Here is a 23354-nt window from a genome sequence, read left to right as displayed (position 1 = left end):
TAAAAAAGATTTTTTCTTACGCCGAGAAATATTTGTTTTTTCAAGATAAACAATGTCCGTTAGGCACCTAACCTTTATGTCATAATAGATCCGAACACTTGCCTCGGATTGACTTTAATATATAATTGCTCCAGTGAATAACTAAAAAAAAAGAAGGGTGGTAGTATAGTAAAGAAAAGAACTAATCACAATATCTATCTTTCAAAATCTATCTTTCAAAATCTATCTTTCAAAGATTCACTAAAAAAAAAGACAGTTGGCGGGTCTCTTTGTATGTCTTGTCCGGAAAGAGGAGGAGTTAATGATTATTCGTTCGCCGGAACCAGAAGTAAAAATTGTTGTGGATAGGGATCCTGTAAAAACATCTTTTGAGGAATGGGCGAGACCCGGCCATTTCTCAAGAACACTAGCTAAGGGCCCTGATACTACCACTTGGATCTGGAACCTACATGCTGATGCTCACGATTTCGATAGTCATACTGGTGATTTGGAGGAGATTTCTAGAAAAGTTTTTAGTGCTCATTTCGGGCAACTTTCCATTATCTTTCTTTGGTTGAGTGGCATGTACTTTCATGGTGCCCGTTTTTCCAATTATGAAGCATGGCTAAGTGATCCTACTCACATTGGACCCAGTGCTCAGGTAGTTTGGCCTATAGTAGGGCAAGAAATATTGAATGGTGATGTAGGTGGGGGTTTCCGAGGAATCCAAATAACCTCTGGTTTTTTTCAGCTTTGGCGAGCATCTGGAATAACTAGTGAATTACAACTCTATTGTACTGCAATTGGTGCATTGGTTTTTGCAGCGTTAATGCTTTTTGCTGGTTGGTTCCATTATCACAAAGCCGCTCCCAAATTGGCCTGGTTCCAAGATGTAGAATCCATGTTGAATCACCACTTAGCGGGATTATTAGGACTTGGGTCTCTTTCTTGGGCGGGACACCAAATTCATGTATCTTTACCAATTAACCAATTTCTTGACGCTGGGGTGGATCCTAAAGAGATACCACTTCCTCATGAATTTATCTTGAATCGGGACCTTTTGGCTCAACTTTATCCTAGTTTTGCCGAAGGAGCAACCCCTTTTTTCACTTTAAATTGGTCCAAATACGCAGAATTTCTGACTTTTCGTGGAGGACTAGATCCAGTAACCGGTGGTCTCTGGCTGACCGATATTGCACACCATCATTTAGCTATTGCTATTCTTTTCCTAATCGCAGGTCATATGTATAGGACCAACTGGGGTATTGGCCATGGACTTAAAGATATTTTGGAGGCTCACAAGGGCCCATTTACAGGACAAGGCCATAAGGGTCTTTATGAAATCTTAACAACGTCATGGCATGCTCAATTATCTCTTAACCTAGCTATGCTAGGCTCTACAACCATTGTTGTAGCTCATCATATGTATTCTATGCCTCCCTATCCATACCTAGCTACTGACTATGGTACACAACTTTCCTTGTTCACACACCACATGTGGATTGGCGGATTTCTAATAGTCGGTGCTGCTGCACATGCAGCAATTTTTATGGTAAGAGACTATGATCCAACTACTCGATACAACGATCTATTAGATCGCGTCCTTAGACACCGCGATGCAATCATATCCCACCTTAACTGGGTATGTATATTTCTAGGTTTTCACAGTTTTGGCTTGTACATTCATAATGATACCATGAGTGCTTTAGGCCGTCCACAAGATATGTTTTCGGATACCGCCATACAATTACAACCTATCTTTGCTCAATGGGTACAAAATATCCATGCTACTGCGCCTGGCGTAACAGCTCCTGGTGCAACAACAAGTACTAGCTTAACGTGGGGAGGCGGCGAGTTAGTAGCAGTAGGTGGCAAAGTGGCTTTGTTACCGATTCCATTAGGAACCGCAGATTTTTTAGTCCATCACATTCATGCATTTACCATACATGTGACTGTATTAATACTTTTGAAAGGTGTTTTATTTGCTCGGAGTTCCCGTTTGATACCCGATAAAGCAAATCTAGGTTTTCGCTTTCCTTGCGATGGGCCTGGCCGAGGGGGAACATGTCAAGTATCTGCTTGGGATCATGTTTTCTTAGGTTTATTCTGGATGTACAATGCAATTTCGGTAGTCATTTTCCATTTCAGTTGGAAAATGCAGTCGGATGTTTGGGGTACCATAAGTGATCAAGGGGTGGTAACTCATATTACAGGGGGAAACTTTGCACAGAGTTCCATTACGATTAATGGGTGGCTTCGAGATTTCTTGTGGGCACAGGCATCGCAAGTCATTCAGTCTTATGGTTCTTCATTATCTGCATATGGTCTTTTTTTCTTAGGTGCTCATTTTGTCTGGGCCTTCAGTTTAATGTTTTTATTCAGCGGCCGTGGTTATTGGCAAGAACTCATTGAATCTATCGTTTGGGCTCATAACAAATTAAAAGTTGCTCCTGCTACTCAGCCTAGAGCCTTGAGCATTATACAAGGACGTGCTGTAGGAGTAACCCATTACCTTCTGGGTGGAATTGCCACGACATGGGCATTCTTCTTAGCGAGAATTATTGCAGTAGGATAGTGGCTAGGAGGATTTGAAAGGCATTATGGAATTAAGATTTCCCAGGTTTAGCCAAGGCTTAGCTCAGGACCCCACTACTCGTCGTATTTGGTTTGGTATTGCTACCGCACATGATTTCGAAAGTCATGATGATATTACTGAAGAACGTCTTTATCAGAACATTTTTGCTTCTCACTTTGGGCAATTAGCAATAATCTTTCTATGGACGTCCGGAAATCTGTTTCATGTAGCTTGGCAAGGAAATTTTGAATCATGGATACAGGATCCTTTACACGTAAGACCTATTGCTCATGCGATTTGGGATCCTCATTTTGGTCAACCCGCTGTGGAAGCCTTTACTCGAGGAGGTGCTGCTGGTCCAGTGAATATTGCTTATTCTGGGGTTTATCAGTGGTGGTATACAATAGGATTACGCACCAATGAAGATCTTTATACTGGAGCTCTTTTTCTATTATTTCTTTCTACGCTGTCCTTAATAGCGAGTTGGTTACATCTACAACCCAAATGGAAACCAAGCCTTTCGTGGTTCAAAAACGCGGAATCTCGTCTCAATCATCATTTGTCAGGACTTTTCGGGGTAAGTTCTTTGGCTTGGACAGGACATTTAGTTCATGTTGCTATTCCCGCATCCAGGGGGGAGTACGTTCGATGGAATAATTTCTTAGATGTATTACCCTATCCCCAGGGGTTGGGACCCCTTTTGACGGGTCAGTGGAATCTTTATGCCCAAAACCCTGATTCGAGTAATCATTTATTTGGTACCGCTCAAGGAGCGGGAACTGCCATTCTAACTCTTCTTGGGGGATTCCATCCACAAACACAAAGTTTGTGGCTGACTGATATGGCTCACCATCATTTAGCTATTGCATTTATTTTTCTCATTGCCGGTCACATGTATCGAACTAACTTCGGAATTGGGCACAGTATTAAAGATCTTTTAGAAGCGCATACTCCTCCGGGGGGTCGATTAGGGCGTGGGCATAAGGGCCTTTATGACACAATCAACAATTCGATTCATTTTCAGTTAGGTCTTGCTCTAGCTTCTTTAGGGGTTATTACTTCCTTAGTAGCTCAACATATGTACTCTTTACCTCCTTATGCATTCATAGCACAAGACTTTACTACTCAAGCTGCTTTATATACTCATCACCAATATATTGCGGGGTTCATCATGACAGGGGCTTTTGCTCATGGAGCTATTTTTTTCATTAGGGATTACAATCCGGAACAGAATGAGGATAATGTATTGGCAAGAATGTTAGACCATAAAGAAGCTATCATATCTCATTTAAGTTGGGCTAGCCTCTTTCTAGGATTCCATACCTTGGGCCTTTATGTTCATAACGACGTCATGCTTGCTTTTGGTACTCCAGAAAAGCAAATCTTGATCGAACCTATATTTGCCCAATGGATACAATCTGCTCATGGCAAGACGACATATGGGTTCGATATACTCTTATCTTCAACGAATGGCCCCGCTTTCAATGCGGGTCGAAGCCTATGGTTGCCCGGATGGTTGAATGCTGTTAATGAGAATAGTAATTCGCTTTTCTTAACAATAGGACCTGGGGATTTCTTGGTTCATCATGCTATTGCTCTAGGTTTGCATACAACTACATTGATTTTAGTAAAGGGCGCTTTAGACGCACGCGGTTCCAAATTAATGCCGGATAAAAAGGATTTTGGGTATAGTTTTCCTTGTGACGGCCCAGGGCGCGGCGGTACTTGTGATATTTCTGCTTGGGACGCATTTTATTTGGCAGTTTTCTGGATGTTAAATACCATTGGGTGGGTTACTTTTTATTGGCATTGGAAACATATCACATTATGGCAGGGCAACGTTTCACAATTTAATGAATCCTCCACTTATTTGATGGGATGGTTAAGAGATTACCTATGGTTAAACTCTTCACAACTTATCAATGGATATAATCCTTTTGGGATGAATAGTTTATCGGTATGGGCTTGGATGTTCTTATTTGGACATCTTGTTTGGGCTACTGGATTTATGTTCTTAATTTCTTGGCGGGGGTATTGGCAGGAATTAATTGAGACTTTAGCATGGGCTCATGAACGCACACCTTTAGCTAATTTAATTCGCTGGAGAGATAAGCCTGTGGCTCTTTCCATTGTGCAAGCAAGATTGGTTGGATTAGCTCACTTTTCCGTGGGTTATATATTCACTTATGCAGCTTTCTTGATTGCCTCAACATCAGGCAAGTTTGGTTAATTTAGTTTGTTTTTTTGTACTGTATCAGCACCTAGTTCATTACTCTTGATAGAGAGGGAGGATCCGCCTTCTTAAATTTCTTTTTCTATTTATTTTTCCATCTAGGATTAGAACCGTATACTTGATAATAATAGCAACGGCACATTATGGCAAAAAAGAGTTTGATTCAGAGGGAGAAGAAGCGGCAGAAATTAGAACAGAAATATCATTTGATTCGTCAATCTTTAAAAAAAAAGATAAGAAGCAAAGTTTCTCCCTTGAGTTTGAGTGAAAAAACGAAAATGCGAGAAAAATTGCAATCCCTACCGCGTAATAGTGCACCTACACGCCTTCATCGACGTTGTTTTTTGACCGGAAGACCTAGAGCTAACTATCGACATTTTGGGCTATCCGGACACGTACTTCGAGAAATGGTTTATGAATGTTTATTACCGGGTGCAACAAGATCCAGTTGGTAAGGATAAAATACCCTTTCGTATTTGTATGGATTTCTGGAATTGATAATCATAGAGGAGCCCTCTTTACCATTCTGTATAAATGGACTATTCTATTTGTATAGATATGGTAGAGGGACGTATCGAACCCTCTTTTATCCACTAGTTACCCCTCTTTAGTTTAAGAGTATAGAGCAGTTTGGTAGCTCATAAGTCTCATAACCTTGGGGTTGCGGGTTCGATTCCCACTACCGGCCCCATACTCCTTCTTTAATGATATATGCATGATATATACATCATCCATTTGTATCTGGATTTTTTGATTTCCTAAAAGAGTTTTGGTCTAACAGTTTTTTCTCGGAAGAAGACAACAAATAAAAGAAAGAATAAAAGAAAGAATAAAATACGAAAGAAAAGCGTCCATTGTCTAATGGATAGGACAGAGGTCTTCTAAACCTTTGGTATAGGTTCAAATCCTATTGGACGCAATCTTATTTCTATCTATTCTTTAAATAACTATACTAAACTAAAAACAAAGAAAACTTTTTTGCATGATTCAAATAACAAGAGTAGACATGCAAAATAACAAGAGTAGATATGCCAAATTTATTTGTTACTGAAGGGAAAACCGTTCCAGCTGTTCCTGAATAGCTTCCTTCAAAAGGATTTCCGCTTGCTCGGTGAATGTCTTGCTAGAAGATATAATTTCTTGGAATTGAGGTTTAGTATCTTTTAGGTGTTTACGTAACTCATCCAGAAATTTATTTACCTGTTCGATTTCTAACGAATCAAGATATCCTCTTGTTCCGGTATAAATAGTAGCTATCTGCTCTTCCACTGGGAGAGGATTTGCCTGGGATTGTTTAAGCAATTCCCTTAATCGTCGACCCCTTGCCAATTGATTCTGACTTGTTTTATCGAGAGCAGAGGCGAATTGTGCAAAGGCTTGTAACTCTGCGAATTGAGCTAGTTCCAATTTTGATTTGCCAGCTACTTGTTTCATGGCTTTAATTTGAGCCGCGGATCCTACTCTGGAAACAGAAATACCCACATTAATAGCGGGTCGAATTCCGGCATTGAATAGATCCGCCGATAAGAATATTTGTCCATCTGTAATGGAGATTACATTAGTAGGAATATAGGCGGAAACGTCTCCAGATTGAGTCTCAACTATTGGTAAAGCGGTCATACTTCCTTCGCCTAAAAGAGAATTTAATTTAGCGGCTCTTTCTAAAAGGCGTGAATGCAAATAAAAAACATCCCCTGGATAAGCCTCACGGCCGGGAGGTCTTCTTAATAGAAGGGACATTTGGCGATAAGCTTGTGCCTGTTTGGAGAGATCATCATAAATTATTAAAGTATGCCGTTCGCGGTACATAAAATACTCAGCCAGGGCTGCTCCCGTATAAGGAGCGAGGTATTGTAATGTAGCAGGTGAATCCGCCATTTCAGCTACTACAATAGTGTATTCCATGGCCCCCTCCTCATGGAAAGTAGTTACTACTTGAGCTACGGAGGATGCTCTTTGACCGATAGCTACATAAACACATATTACACCTTGCCCTTTTTGATTGAGAATTGTATCTGTAGCTACTGCTGTTTTGCCAGTCTGTCTGTCCCCAATAATTAACTCTCGCTGACCGCGCCCTATAGGAATCATCGAATCGATAGCAATAAGCCCTGTTTGAAGAGGTTCGTATACGGAACGCCTGGAAATTATACTTGGAGCAGGAGATTCAATTAAGCGAGATTCGGAAGCTATAATTTCGCCTTTCCCATCAATAGGTTTAGCCAGAGCATTTACAACACGACCCAAGTAAGCCTCACTCACGGGTATCTGAGCAATTCTTCCTGTTGCTTTTACAAAACTGCCCTCTTGTATCATCAACCCATCGCCCATTAATACAATCCCAACATTTTTGGATTCCAAATTCAGAGCAATACCCCTAGTACCTTCTGCAAATTGGACTAATTCACCCGACATTATTTCACCAAGACCTATAATACGAGCAATCCCATCCCCCACTTGAACTACGCGACCTATATTCTCAATCCCTACTTTCCTATTATATTGTTCAATACGTTCGCGGAGAATTTTATGAATTTCGTCGACTCGAAGGGTTGCCATTAGTGTTTCTTGACTCTTTTTTCGAAAGCAAGGGGAAAAATAATGCCTAAATTCTAAACGAAAGTAGAAGTTCAAGGCCTAATTAATTTAATTATCTCTTCCATTCCAGGGACCCGAGAATGCCAATATTAGCACGAATCGTACGGAAATGTAACTCGGTATTCAAACAACTATTCAGAGTTCCTAGAGCTCCTTGTACGGCCTGTTGGAAAACCCGCTGTCGGACCTGATTCATTGCCCTTTGTTTTTCAAAATAAAGGGTTTCGTTTTTAGACTTTTCTAATTGTTCCAAACTAATAGAAGTAGCATTAATCAAATTTGCTTTTTCTCGTTCTATCTCAGAGTATCCATTCATTCGATACTCATCCGCTTCTAGTTCGACTTTCTGTAATCGAATCCGAGCTTTTTCGAGTTGCTCAATGGTCCCTCTACGCAATTCTTCTGAATTTCGAATAGTACTCAAGATCCTCTGTTTTCGATTATCTAATAAATCTTTTAATGAAAGTAGATTATTTTGTAAGTTTACAACTTTTATGATCTCTTCCCGAACCAAACATGAATCTTTCGATTCATTTGGCTCTCACGCTCCTTTTTTTCTTTTTTTGCTATAGCAATTTCCATATCTTTTTTTAAGTATAAGTAATGAGCCTATCCTCTATCTTATTTTTTATGTTTATATTTCAATATACCGAAACCTATATAAGACTAGATAAATATTAAGAGGACTCTTCCGCCTAGATAAAAATATATCATGGTCAGCAAAGTTGTTTCTTTATTTATATTTGCCCTTTAGTTAATAATTTCAATTTCATTAAGAAAAACTAACTAAATAAATGGAAAATGAAAATTAATAGAATTCTTTTTTTTTTTTCTTCAAATCCAAAAAATTTCTCTTTTTTATACATAGGTCGTCGATTCGGCATTGGTTAAAAAAGGGCAGGGTGCCCCTTCTTTTTTTTTCTAGTAAATAGTTCAAACCATTTTATCGATATGAGTGTTCTATATCAGATAAATTTTACATTAGCTATTTCCCGTTTAAATTCGGTACTAATACTAATATAGTTGTAGAAAGAGTACCTCTTTTTGCCTGGACTTCAAGCAGTTTAGCTTTAACCGTGTTAATGGTCTCACATTCTTGGTTTATAGAGAATCAAAATTGATTTACCAATGAGTCGCGAAATGCTATGGTTCTTCCATATGATTTCTGAATTTATTCAGAAGTAATTCGTCGAGATCGTGCACCCTTTTCTTATTTATCCGAAAAATACTAAAAAATATTCTAAAGTGCAGCCGGATAGATCCAATCTATTCTTGAAATAGACAACTCGCACACACTCCCTTTCCAAAAAAAATCAAAACACCAACCACTACAGTTAGATTTATTAGATTTGTTGCTAAAATATCGGTATTAAGCCCGAAACTGCCAGCGGATGGCCAGTGAGCTAAAAAAACGAAAGAATGGGTTACATTTTTCATATGCTCTCCTCTTATAGATAGGACGAACAAAGAACAAAGTTTTTCGATCACTTACTTCGCTCGCCCTTTTTTGATCGGTTTTTTTAATGCAAATAGATTCAATCTAGTAATTTCTTTTAGATTAAGTCTTAGGTCTTGTTTGACCGGTGAAAGGCTTCCTTTGTTGAAATGTTCCGTTCCCAAAATTCCTAAAATAAAAGGAAAAAACTTTCCACTTTCCTAAACTAAGGACGGGAAATAAGAAGGCGAGCATATCTTCTAAATTAATCATACTCAACTCAGCCCTTCCTAGAATGCGGTATTATCTGTCCCGATAAATAGATAATTCCAGGAGTAATAAATAGGAGTAAATTAAATAAAGTATTGATATAATTGGAATTGCGGAAGCAAATACCAATTTACTAAAAAAAGAAAAAAGTATCTAATCGAAATCGAAAGAACTTTTTTTTTTAGGATTAAACAAAAGGGTTCGCAAATAAAAGCGCTAGTGCCACAACTAGTCCATAAATTGTTAAAGCTTCCATAAAAGCTAGACTAAGCAATAAAGTACCTCGTATTTTACCTTCTGCTTCTGGCTGTCTCGCAATACCTTCTACAGCTTGTCCTGCAGCAGTACCTTGACCAACTCCAGGTCCAATAGAAGCAAGCCCTACGGCCAATCCAGCAGCAATAACAGAAGCAGCAGCAATTAGTGGATTCATGGTGAGTAGTTCCTCGTGTCAAAAAAAAAGAAATGGTTAAGGATACAATCAACCAAAAAATTCTTACTTCTAAGCTCTATTGGGGAGAAGTAAAGTAACTAAAAAGTACAAATTGAAATCAAATTGAAATGTGAATTGTCCGAACTACATAGAAGGGAATTCTATATCCATATATCGGATTAGATAATGAATCTAACCTAGGAATATATAATATAATATCAATATCCTATATACATTTGTTTCTTCTATTTTGTTTGCATATTTTCTCATTTTCTATTGAATCGGATTCTAAAATCATTGCTTAAAGTGGAAACCCGCATAAAAGAGGACTCCACTTATAGATATTAAGGATATTTATTATAGTATAGATCTAGCCTGACTCCACCCTCCTTAATGCATATATACTTTGAAAATTCCATAATATAGTCTATTCTATTCTCTCTCCTACAACTCTAGGCTATATATTCATACGCATTTCTAACTATTGCAACCAAGCAGATTATCTGGAACCATGCATGAATTGAGCTAAGCTGAAAAAAAAAATACTATATTCCAAAACTAGTCAATTCAATGATGACCCTCCATGGATTCACCTATATAGGCTGCGGCTAATGTTGCAAAAATAAGAGCTTGAATACCGCTTGTAAATAATCCAAGAAACATGACCGGTATAGGGATTACTAAGGGGACTAAAGAAACAAGAACAACAACGACTAATTCATCCGCCAATATATTCCCGAAAAGTCGAAAGCTAAGCGATAATGGTTTTGTGAAATCTTCTAGGATGTTAATTGGTAAAAGGATTGGGGTTGGTTTAATATATTTCTCGAAATAGCTCAATCCTTTTTTGCTAAGACCAGCATAAAAATATGCCGCTGACGTGAGTAAAGCTAAAGCAACAGTAGTATTTATATCATTCGTGGGCGCTGCTAATTCCCCATGGGGTAACTCTATAATTTTCCAAGGTAAAAGAGCACCCGACCAATTTGAAACAAAAATAAAAAGGAACATAGTTCCAATAAAGGGAACCCAGGGACCATATTCTTCTCCAATCTGAGTTTTGCTCAAGTCTCGAATAAACTCAAGGACATATTCAAAAAAATTCTGCCCGTCGGTCGGGATGGTTTGTGGATTCCGAACAGCTATGACAACTGAACCTAGCAAGATAGTAATTACGACCCAAGAAGTGATGAGTACCTGGGCATGAATTTGAAAACCTCCTATTTGCCAATAGAAGTGTTGGCCTACTTCTACACCCGATATATCGTATAACCCCTTGAGTGTTTTAATGGAACAAGGTATAATATTCATATTGTCCTCTGATAAAAATTGAACTTCAAAAAAGGAATTCTTTTGATTCAACCATCTCTTTCTCAACTCAGCAACTTGAACTATTAATTTGATATTTAGGATACCAAGAAAGCACATCAGATCATAATATATATCAATACCCTCTAATATATATCAATATTCCCCTTCTTTTTTCTATGCAAAACAAATTCTATGCAAAAAAAGATATAGTAAGTCATTCCATAAATCTACGCAGTTGTCCAAGAATTCACTATATATTCTTAATCAACGATTTCTTATATAGAGAGAACGGCCCTCACAAATTGAAAATACTAATTTGTTAAGAATCAATCGAATTGAAGTCATAGTGTCATCGTTGGCTGGAATCGATATATTCGCGAGATCCGGGTCACAATTTGTATCGACTAAAGAAATAGTAGGAATTCCCAAAATGGCACATTCCCGAAGAGCTATATACTCTTTTTGCTGATCAAGGACGATCACAATGTCTGGCAATCTCGTCATATATTTGATCCCGCCGAGATACCTTTGTAAGGTAGATAATTTTCTCTTCAAGATTGCCACATCTCTTTTTGGGAGATGGTGGAATTTTCCCATTTTTTCTTCCGCTCTTAAGTCTCTAAATTGAGAAAGTCTAGTTTTCGTAATCGACCAATTCGTTAACATACCACTGAACCACTTTTTATTAACATAATGACAACGAGCCCTTATTGCAGCTGATGCTACTAAATCTGTTGCTCTTTTTTTGGTACCAACAATTAAGAAACTTTTTCCCTGACTTGCTGCATCAAAAACTAAATCACAAGCTTCTGATAAAAAACGGGCCGTTCTAGCGAGATTTATAATATGAGTACCTTTACGCTTTGCCGAAATGTAAGGGGCCATTTTAGGATTCCATTTCTTAATACCATGACCAAAATGAACTCCTGCTTCTATCATCTCTTTCAAATTAATGTTCCAATATCTTCTTGTCATTTTTTCCACACTTCCTTTTTTTTTCATCCTAACATTCCATTACGGAATTTATTTCTTTTTGAAGATTAAGAAAGATCCGAAATAGCTTGAAATAAATAAAATAATAATTGTTCTGAGAGAACCTTGTACTAAGAGTTGGCCATTGATACATTGATACATGGTATAAACAAAACCTTAATTTAATGAATTAACTGACTTGTTTTACTTATTAAAATAAAAATCTTAAAAATCTAAAATTTAACCTGTTAGTGTTCTAAGTTCAAAAGTCTAGTAAAGTAAAAAATATGTTTTATGTATCCTTAGGGTTAAATGTTAAATGGGGGTTTTTATGTCTCATAAAAATTGTTTGTTACGTCAGAATCTGAAGAAACTAATTCTGTATGGAGAAACAAAAAATCTCTCATTTCCGACGCGAATAGATTTTTTTTTTTTATTTCGAAATAAAGGTTCTTGTCTTGTGGGGAACGATGCACAAATTTTTGGAATCCGGTACCAACAGGTATAATCCCCCCCAGAACTACGTTTTCTTTCAAGCCTTTCAACCAATCAATGCGACCTCGTAGGGCAGCTTTTGCTAAAACTCGAGCAGTTTCTTGAAAACTTGCTTCAGATATGAAACTTTGGGTATTCAGGGAAGCCCTTGTTATTCCCAATAAGATTGCCCGATAATAGATCGATTCATCCAAAGCTCGCCCTGCTCGTTCCGCTCGCAATAGTCCGATTAATTCCCCAGGCGAAAAAACATTAGACATTCCATCTTCGGAAACCCGCACTTTTGATGTTACTTGGCGTATAATAATCTCTATATGTCTATTATGGATCTGTACCCCTTGGGATCGATAAACCTTTTGGATTTTATTAACCAAAGAAATACGACTTTGGGCTATGGTTAGCTCAGCTCCAATCAAGAATCCCCAAGGGACCCCAAGAATTCTTGGTATACGCTCATTCCAATCCTCAATTCTCCTTTCGAGATTGGGGGATAATGAATCAATTGAACGCGCTTCAAAGATTTGTTCCACTTTTGGAAGACCTTGCGTTATGTCACTAGATCTCGATTTTTCATATATAAACGTAACTAACCTATCTCCCTTGTAAAGGATTTCTCCATAATGACCATTAACAGTTGCTCCTGTAGTGGCCAAATAAGGTTTAGCTGCTCTTATAACAAAGGAATCCATATTTACACTGAAAATTTGACCAGATTTTTTTATGTGCGATTTAAATAGACATACATTTTCACAAATAAATTGTCCAAGGTGAATTATTGCCAATGTCTCTTCCCAAGAATCATGATGGACAAAGTGACAATTCAAAAGGAATGGATCCAACATTATGTTACTATCGAAATTGGAAATCCTTTTATTTTCATCTATTAAAGAGTATTTAAGTTCTTGAAGTACTTGGAAGGTTTGTTTCAAATTGTCAACGAACAAATATTTTTTTAGCAGGATTTTATTATGCGTTAGTAAATAGTAAGATGAAGAAAAATGCGATATACTAGCTACAATAGCCCCTAAGGGCCCAAAAATTTCTAGAATAGGAATTCTAGGATTCCATTCTTTTATCGCATTGGGATGTTTTGAATTCTTGAATAAACCAATTCGAGAACAGTTGGATGCCGACAAAATCATCAAAGATTGGTATTCTTTATTTCGATTCAACAAAGTGCCAATAGCTTCTTGATGTTGGCTAAGTGATTCAATCTTCGCCTTGGAATAAAAAGAATTGCTATTGGCGCGATCTAACCTATTATGGGGAGTCGGTCCTCCACTTGTCCTATCATACCTTTTTCGTGTATACGAAATAGTGGACTTGACTAACTCAATTCTTAGGAAATCGCGAATAAGATCATTTGCTCTTACCTCAACAAGGGAAGCACCAGCCTTTTCTTTTTCTTCTTGTTCCCAATTCACTACTAAGCAAGTTCTAACAAATTGACTATTTGTGTGATAAATTCTTTGAGTTAACTTGCTATTTTCATGATAAATAAAATTGACAAGTCGAATTTGGAGATTATTTTCTTCTTGCAAGAGATCCTGCGGGAAAAGTGTTGCTAAATTTCTTCCTTCGTCCATTTCATATGCCACTGTAGGGCGAACGGAAACAAAATACTTTTCCTTGCTCTTGAGAATTTTTTTCCGTTGAACATAGACCCAATTTTTCTTTTTTTTTGATTCCTTAGAATCTTTTTTTTGTCTTTCTGGCGGTATCAAACACCCACCTAATATCTTATCTGCCTCTTCAGGAAAATGAATATCTCCGGAAAATATTTTGAGTTCCGTATGGCTTTTTTTTCTCTTCACTCGGACCAGTCCGCCTAGTCCACTTCTTGTATTTTTTGTGAGTTGTGTATCCACTCCAATAATACTATTGTCAAGTATCTTTAGGGATGAAGATCTCGGCAAGATATGAAGTTCTTGAAGAATGAAAAAAAACCGATCTACTTCTTTTTGGTATTTTAGACTAAATTCTTTTGTTCCTCGATGCTCAATCAAACCCTCTTTTTTTAAGATGGAATCTTCCTCTGGGCTCTCGTATTCGTCCTCTGAGTCTTCTTCTGAGTCTTCCTCTAAAGTACCATATTTTTCCTCGCCGCTTTCCCCGGGGCTGCCATATTCGTCTTCTGAGTCTTCTTCTAAAGTTCCATATTCGTCCTCTTGGGTCCTATATTTGCTCTCTGGGTTCCCATATTCCTCTTCTGAGTCTTTCTCTAAAGTCCTATATTCGTTCTCTGGGTTCCCATATTTGTTTTCTGGGCTCCCATATTCGTTTTCTAGGGTTTCATATTCGTATTCGTCTTCTAGGATTCCATATTTAGATTCTTCTAGGGTTTCATATTCGTCCTCTCGGGTCCTGTATTCGTGTTCTAGGGTCTCATATTCCTCTTCTGAGTCTTCCGCTCGAGTCCTATATTCTTCTTCTAGGGTCCTATATCTAAATTTAACAATTCCTGAACCCTTTTTATCTTTTCTGTATCGGGGATCGTCAAAATAAGCAAAAATAGTATTTCTACGTAAAACACCCATAAAGGGGATTTCAATCGAAATCCCAAAACAGGATATTAGTTCTTTCTCTTGTTCTTGATGATATTGTAATGGAATGACGAACCTATTTCTTCGCTTTTTCGCCAACAAATCTGAATTATCTTGAAAAATAGAAGGATAGATCAAATTCCAATGGCCATTGGACATGATTCGATCCGACGTTGAATAATCAAGAATTTCCCTATCTTTTTTACCATAAGTATTCATTTGATCTTGATCCTTGTGGAGTGAAAAAGACGCTATACTGGATCTGCACATACTTACGGATAATATCCATAAATGGCTTGTTTTTGGTAATCGACGAAGATTACCATATTGATATTCGGGCGCATGGTAAACATCAGTACTCCAGTGCATTTCGCCGTCTGATTCAGAATAAATATGCTTTTGTACCCTTTCTTTAAAATGTAAAGTGGACGTTCCGGCACGAATCTCCGCAATTACTTGTTCAGATTTTACATATTGATCATTTTGCACTAGAATCAAGCTTTTTGAGGGAATATTCACACTATATAGAATATCTTGACTCTGAATAGTTACATGCAAGTCTATATAACATAGAAAAGCAGGCTGTCCATGACGGGTACGTGTGGGGTGAACCAAATTCTCATTGAATTGGATTTTTCCATTCGAAGGGGATCGTACAAGGTCGGCAGTACCCCCTGTGAATACTCCGCCAGTATGAAAAGTTCTTAATGTTAGTTGAGTCCCTGGCTCCCCAATTGATTGACCCGCAATAATACCTACGGCTTCTCCCAATTCCACCAGATCACTATGAGTAGGACTCCGGCCATAGCATAATTGACAGATCCAAGAAGTGCTTCGGCAAGTAAAGGGGGTTCTAATATATATTGGTTGTGCTCGAAATGGTTGTGCTCGAAAGGCAGTTATGAATCGATTGACTAATCCAATTCCAATATCTTGATTTCGCGCGGCAATGCATCGTGAACCGATATATATATCGTCTGCTAATACACGACCAATTAGTGTTTGGACAAAAAGTTTTTCCGTCATCCCATTTTGAGGACTTACAGAAATACCTCGGATAGTACCACAATCTCTTCTACGCACAATAATATGTTGAACTACTTCAACAAGTCTACGTGTAAGATATCCAGCATCTGCTGTTCGTACAGCAGTATCTACAACCCCTTTGCGGGCTCCATAGCAGGAAATTATATATTCTGTCAAAGAAAGTCCCTCGCGTAAATTGCTTTGAATAGGTAAATCAATCATTTGTCCTTGAGGGTCCGACATTAATCCTCTCATACCTACTAATTGGTGTACTTGAGATGCATTTCCTCTGGCTCCTGAAAAAGACATTAGATAGACTGGATTAGAAGGATCCGTTATCCGAAAATTTGAATTCATTTCTTGTTTCAAATATTCACTTGTCGCATACCATATCTCAACAGATTGGCGTAATTTTTCTACCGCGTGTACAGCCCCATAATAATAGTGTTTCTCCAAAAGAAAACTCTGTTGTTCCGCGTCTTGGACTAACCATCCCTTAGAGGGTATTGTTAAAAGATCCTCGATTCCTAACGAAATCGATGTAGTAGTGGCTTGATAGAAGCCCAGAGTCTTTAGTTGATCCAGTATATGGGATGTATATCCCATTCCAAAATGATCTATTAATCTGCTAATAAGTCGTTTCATACCAGTTCCGTCTATCTCTTTATTATGAAAGACCAGATTGGCCCGTTCCGCCATACATAAGTACCCCCTTTTCGGCTGAGTAGGATTCGACAATTGCTGAGTAGGATTCGACAATGGGCCTGAGTCAGTGATTCGAAAATTTAATTAACTTAATTGCCTCAATCTCAATCTGGATTCGCGTGGCAAATAATGATGATACTAGGGAAATCGGAATGCCCCCCGAAAGCAAAGGGGAGGGGCATCGCCGAATCTAACTTTCTTGTTTAGGTAGTGTATGAATAGGCCTGACTAAATCCTTGTACGGCTTCCTCTATTTCTCTATAAAAAGAAATATGACCAAGAGTGGTTCGAATGTATATCGAACGAATTTCTTTTTTTCTATTTCCCATTATTAGATAGTGAGCATAAATCTCATGATAAGTCCCCAAAGATTCATATTGAATTTCAATCGGAACTTCTCTTGACCCAATGACGCGTTGATCCAGGTTCCATCGTAGCCACAAGGGACTATCTAAACTGATTAGTTTTTGTCTATAAGCTCCCAGTGCATCATAAGAACTAGAAAAATGGGGTTCTTTATCTTTCCTATACTTAGAATTATTATTATTGTAATTGACTTTTAAATTTGGATAGTTTCTGAAACTATTATATCTATTTGCACAAATACCTCGACGCTTTCCAATTGTTAATACATAAAGCCCGATAAGCATGTCTTGGGTTGGTACGCAAATAGGATCCCCAATAGCAGGAGATAAGAGATTCATATGAGAAAACATAAGTAAACGGGCTTCCGCCTGAGCTTCCAAGGATAAAGGTAGATGAACAGCCATTTGATCTCCATCAAAGTCTGCATTGAAACCCTTACACACTAATGGGTGTAAAGAAATAGTACGCCCCTCTACTAAAGTGGGTTGAAAGGCCTGTATGCCTAATCTATGCAGAGTAGGTGCTCTATTTAACAGTACAGGATGTCCCCGCATAACTTCTTGAAGTATTTCCCATACAATGGGTTCCTTTTCCCAAATTTTCCTTTTAGCAATCCTGACATTAGAAGTGGCGCGTTTCGTGATTAAATCGCGAATTACAAATAGCTGAAAAAGCTTTATTGCTATCTCTAGAGGTAATCCACATTGATGTAATGAAAGCGAAGGACCCACAACAATGACAGAACGCCCCGAGTAATCGACCCGTTTCCCAAGCAGAGTCTCGCGAAACCTTCCCTCTTTACCTTCAATTACATCTGAAAGTGATTTGTATACTTTATTGTGACCATCCCTCGTCGGTTGCCCGCGGGACCCACTATCAAGAAGTGTATCCACGGCTTCTTGTACCAATTTTTCCTGGCACATTACTAAATCTGCTGGCGCTAATTCACTTCTTTTTAATAGATAGGCAAGATTGTTGTTCCGACGGATAACTCTCTTATAAAGTTCATTAATGTCTGAAGTCACTACTTTATCTCCAGACCTATAAACAATAGGTCTCAATTCGGGAGGAAGAACCGGTAATAAGCACAAAACCATCCATTCTGGTTCTACATTTGTTTGAATAAAATGTTTCGCCAATTGCATGCGTCTAATCAAAAAAACTTTTCTTATTCGTCTTTTTCTATCTTCCCACTCATCTCCACTATACCCCTCGTCTTCTAATTCCTTCCATTCGACCAAAGAATTCTCTATAATAATTCGCAAATCCAAATCTGCTAATTGTTCTCTAATAGCACCTGCTCCTGTCGCAATTTCCCGATTTCGAAATGTTGCAAAGCCTGGGGTAGAAAAAAAGGGAGAAATGCTGTGGTTACAGGATGCAATTTCCTCTTCGAATAAACCTCGTAATCGTAAAAAAGTGGGTTTTTTAGTGCTGGGCCTAGCAAAAGAGAAATCGCCGTATACTAGGCCCTCCAACTTCTTAAGAGGTTTATCTAAAAGATTCGCGATATAACTAGGAAGACCTTTCAAATACCACACATGAGTCACGGGACATGCGAGTTTGATGTATCCCATTTGATATCTTCGTATCCGAGAATCCACAAATTCTACCCCGCATTTTTGGCAAAATCTTTCGTCTTCGTTTTCAGCTCCGCTCGCTCGAGAATTGCCACAACCGCAAATCCCGCTTTTTATGGGTCCAAAGATTCTTTCGCAAAACAATCCATCTTTTTCTGGTTTATCGGTTTTATAATGAAAAGTAGAGGGCCTTGTGACTTCGCCAACGGCTTCTCCATTAGGTAGGTTTTTGTTAGCCCAAGCCTTTATTTGTTGAGGGGAAACGAGTCCAATTTGAAGTTGTTGATGTTTATATTGGTCAATCATAAAATAGAAATAAGAAAAGAATTTATATTTATTCCGATCAAACTTCCTCCCTATTAACCTGGAAGTTCTTTTCAGATACAAGGAAATGATTCAGTTCTAGAGCCAAAGATCGTAGTTCTCGAACGAGCACTCGAAAAGATTCTGGAGGATCCTCATGATTAGGTATTCTTTTTCCCCAGATCGTAGCATTAAGTATTTCTTGGCGAGCTATAAGATGGTCAGATTTATAAGTAAGTATCTCTTGTAAAATATGAGCAACACCAAATCCTTCTAAAGCCCAAACTTCCATTTCTCCTACTCGTTGTCCCCCTTGCTTGGCTCTTCCTCTAACCGGTTGTTGTGTAACAAGTGAGTAGGGCCCAGTAGAACGCCCATGAATTTTCTCATCAACTTGATGAATTAATTTTAAGATATAGGACTTCCCTATTAGAACAGGTTGCTCAAAGGGGTCGCCTGTTCTTCCATCAAATATTCTGCTTTTTCCCGGGTACTCGGGTTCAAATACCCATGGATTTTTTGTTTCTTTACTGGCTTCATATAATTCTGAAAACACAAGTTTTCTTGAAGCCTCTTGCTCATATCTCTCATCAAAGGGTGCTATTCTATAATGTTTCTTTAGCAGATCCCCCGCTAATCCGAGCGAGCTTTCAAATATTTGTCCCACATTCATTCGGGAGGGTACTCCTAAGGGATTGAAGACCATATCAACGGGTGTTCCATCTTGCAAATAGGGCATATCTTGCCTAGGCAAAATTTTGGAAATGATCCCTTTATTCCCATGTCTTCCGGCTACTTTATCCCCAACTTTGATTTCACGTTTCTGTAAAATATATACACGAACCATTATGTCGAGGGGGTCCCTTTGGATCCATTTCACATCGATAACGCGCCCTCTTCCACCTATAGGTAATTTCAGAGAAGTTTCTTTTGAAGTGGAAACCTCAAGGCCGAATATGGCCCGTAATAATCCAGCTTCTGCGATATATGATGATTCGCTCGCTATCTGAGGCGTTAATTTACCTACTAAAATATCACCAGTTTCTACCCAGGATCCCAACCTAACAACTCCATTTTTGTCCAAATTGCGGAGTAAATGTTCTTCTAGATGTGGTATTTCTTTAGTGATTTTTTCAGCGGAGCCCTGGCTTGTCGTATCCGTCTGAATTTCATATTTCCGGATGTGAAAAGAGGTATAAATATCCTCATATACCAAACGTTCGCTAATTAGTACTGCGTCTTCAAAATTGTAACCTTCCCATGGCATATAAGCTACTAATACGTTTTTTCCTAAAGCAAGTTCCCCCCCAACTGTAGCAGCTCCTTCTGCTAAAATTTGTCCTTTTTTAATGGATTTACCCCGTGGAACCCGAGGTTTTTGGTGCATACAAGTATTTTTGTTAGAGCGACGGTGGTTAACTAAAGGAATACTTATAGTCTTCCCACTACTTGATAAAAGTATCTTATGACTATCAGTAGAAATGATCTTTCCCTCGCGTTCGGCTATAACGGAAACCCTCGAATCTAGAGCTGTTTGGCGTTCCAATCCAGTTCCAACAATGCATTTCTCGGACCGAGAAAGTGGAACTGCTTGGCGCTGCATATTAGAACTCATTAAAGCCCGATTCGCATCATTGTGCTCAATAAAAGGAATGAGAGAACCCCCAATAGAAAAATATTGGAAAGGAAAAATACTTCTAACATGAATCTGTTCCCATGCAATAGTCAAGAATTCTTGGCGGTATCTAGCTGGAACAACCTGTTCTTCCTGAATACCTTGATTCAAGGACAAAGAATTTCCTGCTGCTATCATATAATACTCATCTCTATTTGGTGATAGATAAACCACCTGTCTCTCTTTTTTTTCTTTTGCTTTCTCAGCAGATATTTCATAAAACGGACTCTCTATAGATCCCCACAAGTGATCAATTCTCGCATGAATTGCTAAGGATCCAGTAAGTCCAACATTGATTCCTTCAGACGTGTCAATTGGACAAATACGCCCATAGTGACTCGGATGAATATCTCGGCTCCGAAAACTTGCGGTTCTCCCCGTCAACCCTCCAGGACCTAAACAACTCACTTTTCGCCCATGAACAGTTTGTGTCAATGGATTCGTTTGATCAAAAACTTGAGATAATGGGTATGTGCCAAAAAAGGTCTCATAAGTAGTTATTAATAAAATTGAAGTTGAAGTTGGAGTTACCAAAGTTTGGGGAGTCGGTTTCGATTGACGTATGAATACTCTACGAATAGTTTTTTGAACTGCATGTTGTAAACGACCAAGAGCCAATCCGAATTGATCTTGTAACAGATCCGCAACCGAACGAATACGTTTATTTTTCAAGTGATTCATATCGTCATCGTCAAGTATACCCGTTCCAAATTTCATTCCAATCAAATGATCCGTAGCGGCCAATACATCTCGTGGTAACAAGAATGTATTGTTCTGAGGTATATCAAGATTAAGTCTCCGATTCATATTTCGTCGACCAATCCTTCCTAATTCACATTTTTGTTGAAAAAATTTCTTTTGTAATTCCTCGCATAAGGACTCCGAAAATACCAGGTCCCCACCTACACAAGCAAATTGTTGATAAAACTCCAAAATAGCTTTTTCTTTTGACTCAATCCTCTTCTTCTCCTTAGCATTCGGGAAAGACAAGAAAATTTCAGGGTAGGAAACATTATCTAGAATTTCTCTTAGATTCGAACCCATAGCTGATGATAGAACTAGAATAGATATCTTTTGTTTTCTACTCACGCGAGCCCATATCCTTTCTTTTTTATCAATTGCTAATTCCGATCTCCCTCCCCAATCTGATATTATAGTCCCGGTGTAGATAGAAATTCCCTTATGATCTAATTCCGAGCGGTAGTAAATACCAGGACTTAGCAATATTTGATTGATCACAATTCGGTATATTCCATTTATAATAAAGGTTCCTAAGGAATTCATTATAGGAATGTTTCCGATAGAAATGGTTTGCTTTTGCACATCGAAACCAAAAATTAATCTCGCAGATACATATAATTCGGAAGAATAGGTGAGTGATTCATACACAGCATCTCTTTCTTTTATCGAGGGTTCTAGCAATTGATATCCTTTCGCAAATAATTGAAATGCAATTTCGTGATCTGGATCTTTAATTGTTGGAAACTTGTCAAGTTCTTCTGCCAAGGCTTGATTAATGAACCTAAAAAATCCCTCGAATTGGATCTGACTAAATCCGGGTATTGTGGACATTCCCTCGTTTCCATTCCGGAGCATCTTAATCTTAAGTTTCCTGTTTATCAAAGAAAAATTCCATTATCAGCTCACTCTTCATCAATCCCTACGGATTGATCTAGCAATCATGGAATCTATATTCTGTTTACTGAATCACATGAAATTCTAGGGAACTCCACATACGTATTTCATATATGTATTTCATACATATGAATAGAGACCATTTCGACGAAAATTCTAGTTTACCAGGGGTACAAATGAAATGAAAATGAATTGCTAAAATATTCCTACAAAAAAAATTATGCCACTTATACTTTATAATATTCTAATCAGATTGAATGGCAAAGATTTCTCATTTTATCCCCTTTCTATGAATGTAATAAAGCCGTAATATAATACACTAGAAAGTTTTACTTTACTTCGATTTAGAATAGCGTGCTTACTTTAATTTCTAAAAATAATTTGAGGGTTCTTTTTTATTTCGGATCGGAGTAGTATAATTGCTAGAAAATTAAGTATTTCATTGTGGAATTCTAAAATAAAGTAAGTCCCTTTTTTAAGTACATGCCAATCTAATTATCCACCTCTCCCCATATCCATGCTTTTCTTTTATCGTAATTTCACTTGGGTAGGCCAAGATAGTCAGGTTATACTCTAATATCAGAGCAAATTTCCTTTTTTTATTCAAGATATTTAATTTAATACTTTGAAAAATTAAAGCACGATTCCCCATAGAGATATGTACATAAAGGGGATCTTTGGATAATAATGCTGCTCGGACCTAAAGTTCACCTATACACGGATTAAGCATAAAGCCATAATATTTTATTATGCCATTGAAATTGAAGGGGGGGAGATAATACCGATTTAAGAGTAGTTCACTACTGCAATTCAAAAAAGAAAGAGAATTCTAGTTAATGGTTCCAATTTGTTCTGAATTTTGCAGCCTGTGACTAGAAATCCACTTTTCTTCTTTTTCATCTCAATAGAAAGAAATGGGAAGTTTTATTGTGTTAGCAATGTATGTTTTAAGATAGAATCTATCGAGGAGAATAATCGAAACTGGATCAAAAAAAGCAGGAGTATCTTTTTTGAAAAAGATTGGAAAAAAGTAAGTTTAATTATATTCAAAATAAAAGAAAGGGGCTTTTCGTAAGAAAACGTGGATGAATACTTGCTGTTTTCTAGATTTTCGATCGGATTTTTTGGCGGCATGGCCAAGCGGTAAGGCAGGGGACTGCAAATCCTTTATCCCCAGTTCAAATCTGGGTGCCGCCTGATCAATAAAATACTTAGGTTTT

At 38.0% G+C, this 23354-nt stretch overlaps 6 protein-coding genes and 2 non-coding genes across 8 annotated transcripts; 4 read left to right on the top strand and 4 right to left on the bottom strand.

The window, feature by feature from the left end:
- Positions 1 to 104: 104 nt before the first annotated feature.
- Positions 105 to 2554, top strand: LOC123420895 (photosystem I P700 chlorophyll a apoprotein A1). Its single transcript, XM_045107458.1, has one exon. The coding sequence runs from the start codon at positions 302 to 304 to the stop codon at positions 2552 to 2554; it is 2253 nt and encodes a 750-aa protein (XP_044963393.1). The 5' UTR covers positions 105 to 301.
- LOC123420896 (photosystem I P700 chlorophyll a apoprotein A2) lies at positions 2484 to 5629 on the top strand. The gene has a single exon (XM_045107459.1). The coding sequence runs from the start codon at positions 2580 to 2582 to the stop codon at positions 4782 to 4784; it is 2205 nt and encodes a 734-aa protein (XP_044963394.1). The 5' UTR covers positions 2484 to 2579; the 3' UTR covers positions 4785 to 5629.
- A 5-nt stretch (positions 5630 to 5634) lies between these two features.
- TRNAR-UCU lies at positions 5635 to 5706 on the top strand. Its single transcript has one exon. It is a non-coding gene; the product is annotated as a tRNA-Arg (tRNA).
- Positions 5707 to 5725: 19 nt separating this feature from the next.
- LOC123420897 (ATP synthase subunit alpha, chloroplastic) lies at positions 5726 to 7449 on the bottom strand. Its single transcript, XM_045107460.1, has one exon. It carries the CDS (start codon positions 7344 to 7346, stop codon positions 5832 to 5834), a length of 1515 nt encoding a protein of 504 aa, XP_044963395.1. The 5' UTR covers positions 7347 to 7449; the 3' UTR covers positions 5726 to 5831.
- A 2558-nt stretch (positions 7450 to 10007) lies between these two features.
- LOC123420900 (ATP synthase subunit a, chloroplastic) lies at positions 10008 to 11346 on the bottom strand. Its single transcript, XM_045107464.1, has one exon. The coding sequence runs from the start codon at positions 10949 to 10951 to the stop codon at positions 10091 to 10093; it is 861 nt and encodes a 286-aa protein (XP_044963399.1). The 5' UTR covers positions 10952 to 11346; the 3' UTR covers positions 10008 to 10090.
- Positions 11347 to 11437: 91 nt separating this feature from the next.
- On the bottom strand, positions 11438 to 16585 carry LOC123420893 (DNA-directed RNA polymerase subunit beta''). The gene has a single exon (XM_045107456.1). It carries the CDS (start codon positions 16567 to 16569, stop codon positions 12136 to 12138), a length of 4434 nt encoding a protein of 1477 aa, XP_044963391.1. The 5' UTR covers positions 16570 to 16585; the 3' UTR covers positions 11438 to 12135.
- Positions 16586 to 18118: 1533 nt separating this feature from the next.
- Positions 18119 to 23297, bottom strand: LOC123420894 (DNA-directed RNA polymerase subunit beta). The gene has a single exon (XM_045107457.1). It carries the CDS (start codon positions 22093 to 22095, stop codon positions 18865 to 18867), a length of 3231 nt encoding a protein of 1076 aa, XP_044963392.1. The 5' UTR covers positions 22096 to 23297; the 3' UTR covers positions 18119 to 18864.
- TRNAC-GCA lies at positions 23261 to 23331 on the top strand. The gene has a single exon. It is a non-coding gene; the product is annotated as a tRNA-Cys (tRNA).
- The last annotated feature ends 23 nt before the right edge of the window (positions 23332 to 23354 follow it).

Source organism: Hordeum vulgare, unplaced genomic scaffold (assembly GCF_904849725.1).
Source record: "Hordeum vulgare subsp. vulgare unplaced genomic scaffold, MorexV3_pseudomolecules_assembly, whole genome shotgun sequence".
Taxonomy (NCBI): domain Eukaryota; kingdom Viridiplantae; phylum Streptophyta; class Magnoliopsida; order Poales; family Poaceae; genus Hordeum; species Hordeum vulgare.
The sequence above is the reverse complement of the archived record's forward strand: the minus strand, read 5'-3'. Positions and strand labels throughout refer to the sequence as shown.